General features: G+C 58.8%; 1 protein-coding gene across 27 annotated transcripts in view; it reads left to right on the forward strand.

Moving 5' to 3' along the window:
• Nucleotides 1-15,126, forward strand: part of BIN1 (bridging integrator 1) — a 52,032-nt gene that overhangs the window by 19,965 nt on the left and 16,941 nt on the right. For 14 of the 27 annotated variants that reach the window (XM_031451209.2, XM_031451210.2, XM_031451213.2 and 11 more), the window contains exons 2-7: nt 6,329-6,409; nt 11,338-11,392; nt 11,607-11,701; nt 12,168-12,263; nt 13,296-13,403; nt 14,153-14,245. In XM_031451209.2, the coding sequence (XP_031307069.1) occupies nt 6,329-6,409; nt 11,338-11,392; nt 11,607-11,701; nt 12,168-12,263; nt 13,296-13,403; nt 14,153-14,245 (528 nt within the window). Of the gene's footprint in view, nt 1-1,887; nt 2,064-6,328; nt 6,410-10,337; nt 10,418-11,337; nt 11,393-11,606; nt 11,702-12,167; nt 12,264-13,295; nt 13,404-14,152; nt 14,246-15,126 lie in introns of those variants that run through there. The other 13 variants (XM_031451212.2, XM_031451217.2, XM_031451224.2 and 10 more) reach the window with 4 other exon arrangements.

Consider the following 15,126-nt stretch of genomic DNA (forward strand, 5'->3'; position numbering starts at 1 on the left):
GGAAGTGCTCAAAGACCAATGGAGACGTGTCCACAGGCTCCCGCTGGCCAAATTAGGACAGTTTGAGCATCAAAAGAAATAATGATGGAGGTAGATTATAACACGCTGAATGCAAAACGGAAGCAGGAGTCCATAGTGGTATCCCCATAAGGCATGGCCAAGGGAAAGTCTTCTTTCAGAACACCAAGTGGTGTAGAGTGGGTGATGGAGGCCCTAACAGTTGGCTCAGGCAAAGACCAGGGGTGCAGAGCTTCTCAGGCTTTAATGTGCATCTGGAGCACAAGGGAGTTGTTTAAATGCACAGGTAAATCCGGCAGTTCTTGGGAGGGGCCTGAAACTTTCTACCAGGCTCCATTGAACCACTTTGAGTAGCCAAGTATTCAACGGTTGTAAATGTAGGCATGGGGTGAAAAGTTATCAGCCGTGGACATTCACAGAGTGATGCTGTGTCGCGCCTCACTAGGGTACCCCTAACTGATGCTCATGAGCGAAGTCACCTTTGCAGCAGAGGTCTGGTAAACCCTGCCTGAGCAGCGGGCACGCAAGCTCAGCACGGCCAACAGGGGACGTCCTGATGGGATTCTGCTGGAGGGACACACTGCCTCTGCAGGATGCTTGCCAAAACAATGCTGAACCTGAGCTCCGTCTCATGGAAACCAGCAGATGGACCTGCAGGAAGGACTGGTTTGTCCTCTTTAAAAATGTCAGTATCACGAAAGAGAAAAAAATCCGTACAGGTGTGCAGGGGAATATTCTAGACTAAAGGAGATAAAAGACGTGACAGAAGCCCTGTGTGAGCTGTGTTTGGATCCCAGATCAGAAAAACAAACAAGTAACCCAGGCATAAGGGAGATGTGGGGGCCCACGACGGGTGTTTGAATAGGGACCGCGTACTGGAGGAGAGTAGTAAGTAAAGAGTCAACACATCGGGTGTGCTCGGTGCTAAGCAGATGTAGGAGAACATTCTTAGGGAACCTGCAGAAGTCAGGAGTGAAGGATTTGGGGTAAAGGGTCACGATGTCCGCAGCCTGTTTCCAATTGTCCAGCTAATGTACAAACCAACTGTGTAAATAGAAAGAAAGAGATAAAGCAGAGGTGGCCTCGTGTGACAGTGGGTGACTTGGGGGAAGGGTAGATGGCAGTCTGTTGTACATTTTTTAAAAATTATTTTTTGGTGGGGGAGGTAATTAGGTTTATTTATTTATTTAATGGCCCGACTGAGGATTGAACCCAGGACCGGTACGTGCTAAGCACACGCTCTACCACTGAGCTGTACCCTCCCCTCTGCTGTACTGTGCTTTCAACTGGCTGTGCGGTTTAGGCTTCAGACTGGAAGTGGGCAGGTGCAGAGGCAGCGCCTGGTGGGCCTAGGGGCTCACCTCTCTCTCTTCCACCCCTGCTCTGCTGAGGCCTGCCCACAAGGCTCTTGGGTTACTGGAGGGTTGGGAGGAAGGTGGGGACAGGCTCGGGCCACTCTGTGGTTGGCATCCATCCCAGGGGACCAGGGGCCTGGAGCCTGGGCAGCATCAGGGTGGGAGGACCTTGAGGCTGGCTGTCTGCCCAGCTCTCCTGCCTGGGACCTCCAGGTGTGTAGAAGGGGATGGAGCAGGTGGCGGGGGACACTCGGGGAGCCTCCTGGGGTGTCAGGGAAGGGACCAGAAACCCCCTGAGGCTGTGAGCATGTGTACCTGGGGAGGGCGCAGCCCCAGCCTCTCAGTGGCCTTTGGCTCCATTCTGGAGTCCTCCTCCTCATTTTCACCTTTTGGGGTGTCCCCCTCAAAACAGTCCCGGCTGTATGTGCTGGGGGATCCGTGGGAAATCCTGCCTGTGCATCTCTCTGTCTGCATCCCCCCTGCCTACCAGGGAGCCCCTGTGGCAGGACGAGCATCCTGCTGCTGCGGTCCCCGGACCGCAGGCTCTGCCGAGAGGAGGAAGTGTGCTGGTGACGCCTGCCGCCCCAGCTCAGCTCACTGTGGGACCAGCCTCGACACAGGCTGTAGCCAAGGAGGTTCTGGGAGACAATGAGGAAGGTGAAGGCCCGCTGGAGTCTCAGCAACTGGGTGGTGGGTGCCTGGGGGAGCGGGACGAGGCCTTCTTGTGTGTGTGAGTGTGAGGGCTGGGGTGCTGGGGGTGCTCTGGGTGAGGGGTGGACAGCTGCTCTCTAGGAGAGCTCTTGAAGCGTTCTTCCTGCCCTGTGCCATGCAGTTCAGATGTGGGCCGGTGTCCCCAACAATGTGGGGCCTCGGCCACTCTCTGGGGGTTGAGGGGTCAGAGCCTCTGGAAGAGGGTTGCCTGGAACTCAGGGCTTAGCATTCCCAGCGGGGCCTCCAGGGTCAGGGGTGGTGGGTGCCAGCACACTTGTCCTCTGCCCTGTGCTGGCCATGCTGGGGTGGCTGGGAGGGGGCCAGGTTGACCGGGTGCCCCTCCTCCAATTGTGGAGCTTGGAAGCAGCCCTGTGCTGGCTCCTGTGAGTCTTAGGCTGTGTGTCCTGATTCACTTGCCACCTGTCACCTGGAGGTGAAGACACCTGCTGTGAGGAGGGGTGAGGGGTGTCTGTAAAGTGCTGTGCTTGGGGGTGGCTCCTCGTTCCAATGGGACTGGCCCTGGGGGGCCTTTCTGTCCCTCTGGGTTTGGTGGCCGTGTGTGGGGAGGCGTGTGGGCCCCGTGGGCTTGTCTGTCTCCTGGGGCGGTTGGCCAGCTGGGAGGAGAGGGCTTGGCCAGATGCCCTGGAGCAGCTGGGAGGGTCGATGCTCTTGGCTGTGAGAGGGGCGATGCTCTTGGCTGTGAGAGGGGCTGGGGCAGGCAGGGCCCCTTCCTGCCCTGCAGCACTCGGGCCACAGGAAGCTCTTGCCTTAGAGGCGCTCAGTCATGTCCTGGTGGGCCTCCCGCCCCACCCAGGGAGGGGCTGCCGGCCCGTCACAGCCCAGGCCCAGAGAGGCTGGCTGGTGGATGTCGGAAGGACGTTCATTCTGCCCCCAGCCCCCTCCTCTTTCTGCCCTGGATTGCTCCTTCTGAGGCATTTCAGCCCTTCTCCTATCTGGCTGAGTTGAGGATGTGGTGAGGGCAGACACAGTGGCCCTGATAAGGCTTCTTGGATGGTGTCCCCGCTCCTTCATCGTGGGTTCACTGCTCTGGGACGTCTGTGTGTCAGGCTGAGTACTTTACATACGCGATACTCCCATTTTACACAACAGGAGACTGAGGCTGAGTGATGGGCTGTTTTGTTCAAGGTCATGACTCTGCCTTCGAAGTTCACAGCTCTGATGAGAGCACATTGTGTGTCTCCCCTGTGCCAAGCCCCGTTAGGGAGCTGGGGTCACAGAGAGGGCTAGACGTTGTCCTCAGGCTGCCCAGGATTGGGCAGGGCCAGAGGCAGACACTCCTGCAATGAGGGGAGCTGGTCCCAGGTCCTAAGTGGTACAGAGTGAGGTGGAGGAGGGGGAAGGGAGGGGCAACTTTGCAGAGGAGGTGTTGCTAAGAAAAGTTTTGAAGGATGAATAGGAGTTTGCGATGTGCACATGCATTCACGTACAGAGTGTCTAGCATCTTGGGCTACCATCAGTCTGGACTGAGAGGGTGGGTCAGTGTGGGGCTCGGCGTCCAGCTGTTTGAAGGCTGCTCGGAAAGCCTCTTAGGGGATCGCCAGTACTCAGGTACCCACTATGGGCCAGGTACAGAGATGAGCTTTACGACATGAGCCTTTAGGAGGGCGCTAATGTTCTCTTTATTTTCCAACAAGGCGCTTGAGGCTCAGAGAGACAGTAAGAGTCCCTTTCCTCAAGGACCTCTTCACTGCTGCTGCTGGTGTAGTCTCACCATGGCTGGCCTCCTTCTCAAGGCCTGAAGACCTCCCTGGAGGCTTCAGATATCTGGGTGGACCACACAGCTCTCTCTGAGGATGGGGGCCAGGCGTGCATGTCTGTGTGGACATCTGGGGCCTTGGAAGCCTCGGGAGCCTTGATGGTAGGGCGGGGACTGGGGACTCTCTGATTGGGTGCATCTCCTTGGGGAGGAGAGGCAGGGGGCCACCCAGGCCCTGACCCTGCTTCCTGGGACCCTCTGGTTCACTCTGGTGGCCCCTGCTGACTTCCGGAAGTTCTTTCTCACCCTTGGTGGTCCGTTTCTGTCTTTGGACATGGTGGGGCTGTGGGGCGGGTGTTGGCGAGGGTAAGTCAACTGCCTGTGCTCAGTGCCGAGCGGACCAGGCACCTCCACGGCTCCACCCTGTTTCCCACCAGACCTGATTGCCAAGGGGAGTAGGGGAGCCTATGGATTGAGGGACATGCCCTTTTCTTGCTTGTCCTTGTCTAGTTTTGCTTTTCTCCTCTCAGCTCAGTGTCAGTGCTTGGCATCCAGCTGCACTTGCCCAATGGACAGTGTCTTGACTGTCATAGCACAAAGTTGTTGGCGGCCGCCCCCCAATCTCCTCCCAACCCCCTGCCACTCTCACCTTTCCTCTCCATCCTCTGTGACTTCTAGTCACCTTGAGTAATTCGAAATTCCCTGGTCATGGACCTCATCTCTTCGGTCTCGCCTTTGCAGCAAGATTTCCCCTCAGTTTGAGCTGCCACTTCCCCCAGGAAGCCTTCCTTGATTGCCCAAGCTGGATAGGATTTCCAACCTGGGCTCCCACAGTCTCGTGGATTCCGTGTCTTGGGACTGGACCTGTGTCTGATGGATCTGCTGTCCCAGCAGAGATGCCCAAGCACCCTGAGCATGTGCTTGGCAAGAGTTGGCCAAATGCATTACATGAAGAGAGAGAGGGGGTCTGAGGGCTGACTGGCCTCACTGTGGTTCCTGTGCAGCTGGGGACAGAGCAGAAGGGCAGCACAGGGCATCCTAGGACCAGTCAGGGTAGGAAGTATCTGGGCTCTGCTCTGGGAATGGGCATCCCTGGGTCCAGGACCCTGGCCTGGCATTCCATGCAGGGTGGCCCACTTCAGGGTCTTTGAAGGGAGGACACGGCTGAGGGGACCTTCTGGCCCCGGACAGCTGCTGGGCTGGCTCACAGGCTCCTTGTGCCTATTGGGCCCATCCTCGTCTCAGCCCTGCCCGGGGCCCACCTTTCTTCCGTCTCCACCTGCCACCCCCATCCACTACCACCCGCTTTCTCACTCTTGTTGGGTTTTGGCCATAGCCTCAGTGTTGCCCTTTCTGCTTCCGGTGGAGGTGCCTGTCCAGGCCTGTGGAGGGGGCCTTTGCCTCCCTCTCTCCCTGCAAAGCTCACTCCCTCTCAGCCTCACTGTAGCCCCATCTCTTATCTTTCTCTTTCTTTGCTCTCTTCTTGTTGCCCTCAACTCTCTCCTGCTCCCCAACTTTCTCTCCAGGATTGGAGGGAGCAAGAGCTGAGAGAGGGGAATCTGGGAGGACCTGGTGGGCCAGCCCTCTGGTCAGGCGCCTCTCAGGCTCCTGGTTCAGTTCCTGTGTTTTCTAGGTCTTTCCCTCTCTCCTGGCCTTGGGTCTCTCTCTCTTTCACTTTCTCTCTCTCTGCCTTTACCCACCCATCTCCCCTCCTCCGCCCTCCACGTCCTCTGCTGTGAGACAGCAGAGAAGGGACAGCTGTGACTCACCAGAGGGGACAGTCTGCCTCTGAGATTTTGGGAGTAGAGCATGTGGCCTTGAGCCCATGAGCCCGTGAGACCGTGTGTGTGTGTGTGTGTGTGTGTGTGTGTGTGTGTGTGTGTCAGTGTGGGTGCCGGGGTGGGAGGGAGTCTGGATGTGGCCTGGAGTGGATCAGATTGGGAGAGGACTCCTAGTGCCGGCCAGAGGCCCCCCTACCCTCCCTCCAGCCCTCCCTGCCCTCTTGGTCTTGGGGTGGTTCCCCCACCCCCCGCCTTTCCCTCTGGCGTTTGTGAGCCTTGGGCCCAGGAGGGAGGTGGAGTCATGTCTGGAGGGGAGCTGCCCCTCCTGGCCTCTCTGCTGCTCAGCTCACTTTTCAGCCACCAGGGTAGGGGTGGGGCACCCAGGGGTGCGGAGTGAGATCAGCTGGGAGGGGGTGCCCCTTCCTTCACACTGTTGGTGAAGCCCTCCTCCTCCTGGTTTCGATGACTACAAGCCTGTCCTAAGCTCCTCCTCCTGGCTGATGGGTGAGCCCTGTGTAGAGGGTGGAGAGGTCTCAAGAATCGGTGGACCCAGTCCTGCCCTTGGGGATCACAGCGCCACAAGGCCTCCCAACGTGCCCAGTGCCCTGGGCTGCGTGGCATTGGCTGTGGGCCTCTCAGACCTTGGCTGGGGTGGGGAGGGTTCCGTGGGATTGGTGACAGGACATTCGTGGTTTTTGCCACTCTCCTCAGGGTAACACTCCTCCCTTCTCCCTCTGCCTCGGCAGGTCCTCCAGAAACTGGGGAAGGCGGATGAGACAAAGGATGAGCAGTTTGAACAGTGTGTCCAGAATTTCAACAAGCAGCTGGTGAGTGTCAGGGGGTGGCTGCCAGCCTTAGAGAGCATGTGACAGTGGAACTGTGGCTGCCAGGTGGAGAATGTCAAGAGCTGAAGCTGTGGAGTAGGGGAGCATGAGGAGGATTTGAGTGGGCTGGTGAGGTCATGGAAGACTTCTTGGAGGAGGGAGCACTGGTGCTGTATGTGAACCATGGGAAAGAGGAGGGAGGGGCAGGGGTGTACTTGAGGTCCTCGGTCAGACATCAGGTGTGCAGGAGCAGGCAGTAGATTGTGGCCAGACTCTGGAAAACTTTGAAGGTCCAGACAAGAGGGAACCTTAGAAGCTTCTCATGAAGAGAGTGTGTCTGCGGGGTTTAATATGGGAGCAGAGTGGACTGGATTTGGTTTGGGCACCTGCTGAGTGGTGGGCTCCAGGCCGGGCCATTTATGGAAGGCTTGTGGGTGCCTCTCAACCCCTCTGTAAGGCAGCTGGTATTATTGCTCCCTTTTGTAGAGGGGCAGCTATTGAGGCTTATAGAAGTTGTGTACTTTGCCCAAGGGCATCCAGCTTTGGGACAGGATTCAAACCCATACTCGTCTGGTTCCGAAGACTGCAAGGGACTTGAAGGGCCTCCTTGCCCCCTATTCCTTTTATGGGCCGGGGTGGTAGCAGAAGGGCCTTGATAATGTTGTCAGCCTTGGGGCGGTGGTTAGGTTCAAGGGAGGGCTTCCTGACCAAAGGGCTCTAAATATCTCATCAGGGTTGTACCTGAGACCTTCCCCCTCAGATCTGCTAAGTCTAGAATAAGCTACTATGGCAGCTGAGTCTGAGGACAGTAGAAGGGAGAGTGAAATGACCCTGGTGATTTCCCCTCTCTGAGGAGGGCCAAGGAGGCAGGGAGAGAGAGCTGGGCCACGGCTTCTGCAGACCAGCCCCAGTGAGGGCAGGCGGAGGGGAGTGTGCATGGAGAGTGAGGTCAGGAAAGGGGCCAGGTGGGCCCAGACTGGGGGCCGGAGGGACCAGGCCTCTTCCTGCTCCTTGTCCACATCTGAAGCCTCAGAAAGCACTAAGGGTGCCCCCAATGTCTCCGCAGGTGGAATGGAATCCTGGGGTGAAGGGGCCTCCTTTGGAGAACTCAGCTCACTGGCCAGGGGCAGGGAGCATGCTGGGAGAGAGCCAAGGAGCATGCTGGGAGAAGAGGGTGTGGGGAGCATGCTGGGAGAGGGGCGAGGGGGGCATGCTGGGAGAGGGCTGGCAAGGAGCATGCTGGGAGAGGGCCAGGGAGCATGCTGGGAGTGGCTCCAGGGCCAAGTCCACCCTGCCTTCCAGAGAAGCTCCCCAGAGCAGTGATGGGAGCCTCCATGGCTGCTTGTCCCCCAGGTCAGTGAGGGGAGGTGTTTCAAGGCCCATCACAGAGACATCTACTGTCTGTGTGGCTCGGGTGAGCCCTTGCCCTGTTGCCTCAGTTTTCTCACCTGCGCAGTGGAGGCTTGAACAAAAACTCTGAAGCCCTCCCTCCTGATTCTGTCCCCCGGAAGGCCCAGGCCTGCCCCTTACTCAGCTGGCCTCCCCGTGTTGCCAGCTGCTTTGAAACCCTTTCAGAGAATTGCCGTTACTTGAGTCCCTACTGCGGGGCTGGCAGTGCCCTATGTTTTATAGACAGGAGCCTCCCAGCCTTGAGGTGGGTGCTAATATTCTCTTCATGTGATGGAGGAGGGACCTGAGGCTCAGAGAGGTTCCCAGGCCACGTAGCTGCTTGGGGGTGGGGGCTTGGGGATTTAAATCCAGATCTGTCCCCTCTCGGGTCCCCTCTCTTGGAGCTGAGCCCCGGTCTTGATGGCAGAGTGGAGGAGAAATGTTAGGGCAGCTCCTGAGCTGCAGCCCCGGGGTGAGGGGATGGAATGGGCTGGGCTGTTTGGTGAAAGGTCTGGGAGCTGAGGTTCCCTGCAGCTGGCCCCAGAGCTGTGACCAAAGTGTTGCTCCCTCCGCTCGCCTTTCAGAGTCACCCCTTCTGGGTCCCTGGCCCTGGGCAGGGAGTCGCTCACTGATCCTCGTGCAGAAGGGCAGGGGAGTGAGGCCAGGGCTAAAGATAACCAGTGCTGGGGGCTGCTTGTGGCTCCCTGGCTGTGGACATGGGCAGTCATTTGACCTGGTGCTGTGTCTGCCTTCAGGGTGGGTGGGGTGGTCGGCTTCTCAGGGGCCAAGGGTGAAAGCAGGGGTGGGCAAATCTGAGGTCTCATTTGAGGCTCAGGGCCACCCTCCCTTAGGGCTTAAGGCTCCTAGGCAGTTCTGGATTTGATTGGTGTGTGGGACTGACGGGGGCCTGGGGGTGAGGGGGTCAGGGTTTAGAAAAGTTGAAGGTCATTATTCTTGAGGGAGTGAATTCAAGGAGCTGCAGGGCTTGGGGGCCCCTGGGAAAGGTAAGGAGCCCCACCTCATCTGGGGACACTGAGCGTAGTGGGCCTAGTGCCAGTCAGGGCCGAGGGTGGCAGGAAATTTGGGCTTCCGGGAAGCAAATCTCCCACCCCTTGCTATGGGGGTGCACCCTAGGAGAGGGTGTAGGTCGCCCTGTGTCATCTGCTTTCACAGGGACCCAGTTGGCACAGCCCCTCTGGGCCCACTCAATGCTAGTCACGGCACCGCTGCCCTCAGTCCTTGCACTGAGAAACCCTGGGGGGCCCACTTGTACCCCACCAGCCCGAGTACTCCAGACCGAGCTCAGGCCTTCTTGGAAGCCAGGTGGCCCAAGCTCTTCCTTCTGGGGCCGCCTGGACCTTGCACCCCAGGGCTCATTCTGGCTGTTTGTGTGTCACTGAGGTGAGGCAGGTCTGATTCCTGCTGGTCCCCCAGAGCTCACCCCGGGCTCTGCTCCGAGTGGGCCTCCCTGGCTATGGAGTGAAGATGCTCTGGCATTGCCTGCAGAGGGCCACGGGAGGCAGCTGGAGCCAGAGGCAGTCTGTGCAGAAGGGGACTTCCCTGCCCCCTAGATTCACTGGGAAGATGGGGGCCTGGGTCTTCAGGCCACCAGTGGCGGCTGATGCCAGGAAGGCGGGGGTTAGCCTTTTGTGGGAGGTACAGCGGGGACGTGGGGTACCTGCCGAGCCGCCGTGCAGAGCCCCGCCTGGTGTTGGTCCTGGGCTGTGGTGCCCTTCCAGACTCCCAAGTCTGGAGCCCGGAGAGCAGGCTGAGGGGCAGCGGCTGCAGGACTTTCCCCTTCCCCCAGCTGCTCTGCCAGGCATGTGTTAGCGTCCAGGAGCCTCCGGAGGCCAGTGCGGAGGGGAACACACACATTCTGTGCTGGCGGCCTGGGCATCACCCTGCAGGAGGCAGCTGGCTGGGAGCCCCGGGGCAGGCACTGGGGACCGACCAGGGAGCGGGGCCTGGGACCAGCTGCGGTTGGCAGCGGGGAGGCCAGGCTCCGGGCGGCCCCTTGCACATCTGTGCCCAGCGTGGCTGCTCACAGTGTGTCCCTGTTTTGGAAGCACAAGGGGCCCTGGTACAGCCTGAAGCCCGGGTGAGTGCGGCACCCCCGACCTTCCCCAGGGCGACCCCTCCTCTGGTACAAGACACTGGGGGACAATGGGTAGGGAAGCAAGATGATGGAGCCTTGGAGGAAAGAGAAGCTGGGTCTGGAAGATTCTGTGATGTCAGATGAGTACAAATAGCATTGCATCACAAACACACTTATTTTTTCTTTTCTTATTTATTTATTTATTTATTTATTTATTTATTTATTATTTATTTATTGAATTATAGTCAGTTTACAATGTGTGTCAATTTCTGATGTACAGCACAATTTTCCAGTCATATACGAATATACATAGACTTGCTTTCATATTCTTATTTTTTCTTTTAAATTCAAGTATAGTTGATTTACAATGTGTTAGTTTCTGGTGTGCAGCAAAGCGATACAATTACAGGTATCTATTCTTTTTCATATTCTTTTCCATCACAGGTTATTACAAGCTATTGAATATAATTCCCTGTGCTGTGCAGTAGGGCCTTGTTTAGTCCTCATCTCACCAGAACATTTACTTGGTAAGCCTATGCAGGCTGCCTCCAGAGCAGGGCGGACCCCTCCTGACTCCCCAGTCTCCTGGGGCCCACAGGCGATCCCTGGAGGAATGCCAGGGAGGTTTGAAGGCTTGTGGCTTGGCCTTTTCTTTTCTTCCTTTAATCTTTAATCAGCACGCCTTAAATTTTGATGCTTGTAAGAATTATGTGTGGCTGGGGTTTTATGCTGTCCTCTGTGGGGTCTGAAGGAGTTTTGGAGAGGGTTTCCTTTTTTGACTCGATGCTCTGAAGTCCTCCCTGTGTGGTGTCTCTACAGTCCCATGGAGGCATCTGTCTGGACACACAGGCAGCTCATGACCCATTCAACACACTGGGGCCTGAGCGCCCAGGCCTTGGAGGTGTTGCTGGCTCTCTGGGTGCCTGCATCACCCTGCCAAGTCTCGGAACCCTGGCAAGTCTCGGAACCTCAGCCTTGGTGCTGGCCCCCATGCACAATTGATGCACGGAGCTCTAAGGACACTGTAGGGGTGGTGGTGGGGACTGTGTGAGGGGGACGGGAGAGGGTGCTGGGGTGAGCCTGTGCAGGGTGGCCGTGCCCCCGCATTTTGGACAGGGTGGAGGGATGTCTTCCTGCCTCCCCTCCGGGGCTGAGAATAGTGCCTGGAAGAGCAGGTGCTGACAAACTTGGGATGAGTGTCCCTTTGGGCAGAGGGGTCCCGAGATGCCCAGATCATAACGGGCACTCAGCATGTGTCGATGGCCAGACAGGTGATAGCTGCTGTGCTCCAGCCTGGGGGCACCGACCCGTCGGGTCTTCTGTAGGCTCCCCCTGATGCCTTGGTGAGGACAGCCATCCACTATCGATGGACGGGGGCCTGTGGGAAGAAGAGGGCAGCTTTGGCTGTGCCCCAGGCCCTCACCATGGTCTGTCTTTCTCTTTGCAGACTGAGGGCACCCGGCTGCAGAAGGATCTCCGGACCTACCTGGCTTCAGTCAAAGGTAAGGGACAGACGTGGCCTCGGTCTCAGAGAGGGGCCTTTCCCTCTGGAGCTGACGGTGCAGAGCTGGGGAGGGGCAGCAGTGTCTGTGGTAGGGGCTCGGGCCGTCAGTGGAGACTCACCGACCTCCTGGGCCTTTGGGGATGGGGGCAAGGCTATCCCCTGACCAGGGGCCCCCGTGGCCCTGGCTGCAGCGTGGCCCTCCTGCCCCACAGCCATGCACGAAGCCTCCAAGAAACTGAACGAGTGTCTGCAGGAGGTATACGAGCCTGACTGGCCTGGCAGGGATGAGGCGAACAAGATCGCGGAGGTGAGTGCAGGGCCGGGGTTCAGCCCTTCTCCGAGGGACCCCCAGCTTCAGCTGGCCAGCCTAGCTGGCCCACCCTCTGCGTCCTTCTGGTCCTCAGTCCTGTGTGCTCTTGGGCAAGTCCTCTCCCTTCTCCGAGGGTCATTTTCTCCTCTGATGGCTCTCACACTGAGATGGCTCTTCTGATGATGTCCTGAGGCCACCCCTCCCCTCTGTGTTGTGTCTCTGGCCTCAGAAAGCCTTCCCCTGGCCCCATCAGCCCTGGGCCTGTCTGATCCTCATGTCACCTTGTGAAAAGGCAGGCGTGGTTACCCCCATTTCACAGATGAGAAAACTGAGGTTCTGAGAAGCCACCACGCTGTGAAGTGATGGGGCCAGGGCTGACCCCCAGGTCCCTGGGAGGGGAGGGCTGGGCGGGGTGTGGCCCAGTTCCCCTGGTGGGACCCTCCCGTGCTCTTGCCTCCTTCAGAACAACGACCTGCTCTGGATGGATTACCACCAGAAGTTGGTGGACCAGGCGCTGCTGACCATGGACACGTACCTGGGTCAGTTTCCTGACATCAAGGTGAGAGGCCTCCATTGGTCCATCCTGCTCTGGCCCTGCAGCCTGTGTCGGGGAGCTGGAGAGGGAAAGAGGGGCTGGTGGGCAGGGGGAAGCCCAGGGCTGGCTCAAGCCCTGAGGTTACTGCCCTGGATGCTGGCCCGCACTCACCTGGCACTTCACCCCTCCAGGGCGGCTCTCTCTGAGCCCCCAGACCTGGGCCTTTCTGGGCTGGAAGCTTTGGGCCCCATAGGAGAACTCATGGTGCTTGGCCGTGGGTGGCCGTGTCACTGTGGAGTGACATATTAGGGGCTGGAAGTCCTGGGCGTGAATGCCTGAAGGTGCCCGTGCGGGGCTGTGTGTGCTGGGAGGGGAGTGTTTATGTAGCTGTGCACGTGGCCGCTTACCTGGGTGTGTCTGTGTGCTCACACGTGTTCAGAAAGCAGCCGGGGCAGGAAGCTTGCTGGGCCCAGTGGGTTAGCAGTTGTCAGTGTGCCAGGATCTCACCGAGGAGAGTGGGACCCTGGGGCTCCCGATGGGGAAGAGGAGCTGTCTGGAGCTCAGGGGTGACTATAGTTCATGCTGGACCCAATCTGCAGGGGGTCACGTTCCATGCTGGCCCCCTCAGCCCCCTGTGCACATGCCTCAGGCTCCCAGAGGTGCCTGTGGGAAGTGTGGAAGGGAGGTTGGTGGTGGCCCAGGGGGAGGGAGGCCTGAGGCCCAGGAGGCCAGGGAGGAGGCCTGCCCCACAGTCCTGGCCAGTGGCAACTGACAAAAGTAGGGTCACTATTACAAGGTCCTCTGTCTTGGGAAGGACCGCAGGAGGTGTGGACGGCCTTGAAGAGGGGGGCTCCTTGCCCCCAGAAATGTTCAAACAACAATGTCTCAAGCACATGTTAGATGGATTTGCCGAGCCTGGGGTCCGCTGCCCTGAGCCCTCTGGGCTTATGTAGGTCCAGGGCTCACGACCCAGTTTCCCTGGGCCCTGCCTGGGTCAGCATCGCGGCAGGGGTGCCGGGCCCTGCTCAGCCCCCTCTTCTTCCTTTTGTCCCCCAGTCACGCATTGCCAAGCGCGGGCGGAAGCTAGTGGACTACGACAGTGCCCGGCACCATTATGAGTCCCTACAGACCGCCAAAAAGAAGGATGAGGCCAAGATTGCCAAGGTAGGGCTGGGAAAGTGGGGTTTTTGTGGTGGGGAGGGTCTTCAGGGAGTCACAGCAGGGGCCCAGAGCAGTGCCCCTGGTGGGCAGGAATCCTCACCCCCTTTACAGCTGGGTTCACAGCTGCCAACTGGTCCCTGGTCCCTAGTCCCTGGTCTTGTGACGGCCCTGGGCCCAGGGCCAGTGAGTGAGCGGCCCTCGTGGGCCCACCCTATGGTGCCACCCTGTCCCCTGGCCCCCGCGCCTGCTCTGAGGCCACTTCCCAGAGCGAGAACAGGCCCGGCTTGGGTTACCCTGGCCCCGCCCCTCCTGGCCTGGCGAGCTTGGAGTGGAATTCCATCCTGGGATCTGATCCCATGTGACCCCGGCTCAACTGAACAAGCAGGTGTGGGGGGCGGACACTCCCCTGACGTGATGTGGGGAGGGTCTGAGCCGCTAACCCACCGAAGGCAGGACCCTGCTTGCGAGCCCCTCTGTCCCTGCTAACCAGTCTCACATTTTGCTTTGCAGTTGGAGTTTACCCTTCTCCACCCTGCTCTGCTTGGGGCTCCCCTTAACTCTCTCAGCCTCAGGGTGTCTTTACCTGTGCTGTGGGTGGTGGGGGGCTGGCCCTCTGGAGGGGTGGCCAGCTGTCTGTCCCTGCATTGGGGACGGTTGGACGTGGTGTTTAATATCTGTGTCTCTGTTTCTCTCTCCCCACCTCCCTTCCGTTTCTCTACTCTCCTTGGCCTTGACTCCCTCCCCACCCCCAGCCTGTCTCGCTGCTTGAGAAAGCCGCCCCCCAGTGGTGTCAAGGCAAACTGCAGGCTCACCTCGTAGCTCAAACTAACCTGCTCCGAAATCAGGTGACACTGGCTTCTAACCTTGCACGTGCTGGCGCCTTCTGGTCTGTTGTCCTGTCCTTGGTGCTGGGCACCTGTCTGCCCAGTTGCCTGGGGAGGTGGGGGAGGGATCGGCCTCTTTCCCGGCTTGGGAGGCAGGGCTGTTTTCAAGTGTCTCTGCTGGGAAACTCCCACCTCTGAGGAGATCTGAGGGCCAGTGGAGGAGGTGGATGGAGGCTGCGGGCTCTGGTTGGCCTGGGCTGGGCCCAGCTCTGTTGTGTGGTGCCCGGCTCTCCGGTAGTCCTGAGACTCTGACATCCTAGCCTCTAGGAACCCAGGAAAGTCTCGGAGCCTCTGACCTCCATGAGGGCTCCTGCGGGGAGGGGTGTGTTGTCTTTAGGGCTCCTGTCCTGACATGTGTTGTCCTTCAAGCCGCACAGGAACTGTGAGGTTATCCTGAATTCACTGAGGGCACAGACCTGCCCAGAGAGGCAGCACCTCCTGCCCCTGGAGGGGACACTGGGAAGGCTCCTCAGTCTGGCTAGGGTGCTGAGACCTGGGGCCTGGAGGACTGGCTCTTTGGGAGTTTCATGGAGGGCAAACAGTCCACATCACGGTGGGCTTCCTGGAGGAGGCTCTTTGTTCAAAACTCCTGAGTGATATTACTATCCTGGCAAGACTTCACTCTTCTCAGCCCCCTGCCCTCGGAATGGGCCGGGTCCTGGGTGGGCACAGGGTGGCCAGGCACCACGATGTGGTGCCCTGGGAGAGGAGCCCTCGTGCTTTTCTCTCCAGTGAAACTGGCATGACTCCAGCATCCCTTCACGGTCCCAGGGTGGGAGCAGGCGGCAGAGGCCCCATCCAGGAGGTTGAGTTTCTCTCTGGGCAGCTGCCTTCTTTTTTCT

Source organism: Camelus dromedarius, chromosome 4, assembly GCF_036321535.1.
Source record: "Camelus dromedarius isolate mCamDro1 chromosome 4, mCamDro1.pat, whole genome shotgun sequence".
NCBI classification, from domain to species: Eukaryota; Metazoa; Chordata; class Mammalia; order Artiodactyla; family Camelidae; genus Camelus; species Camelus dromedarius.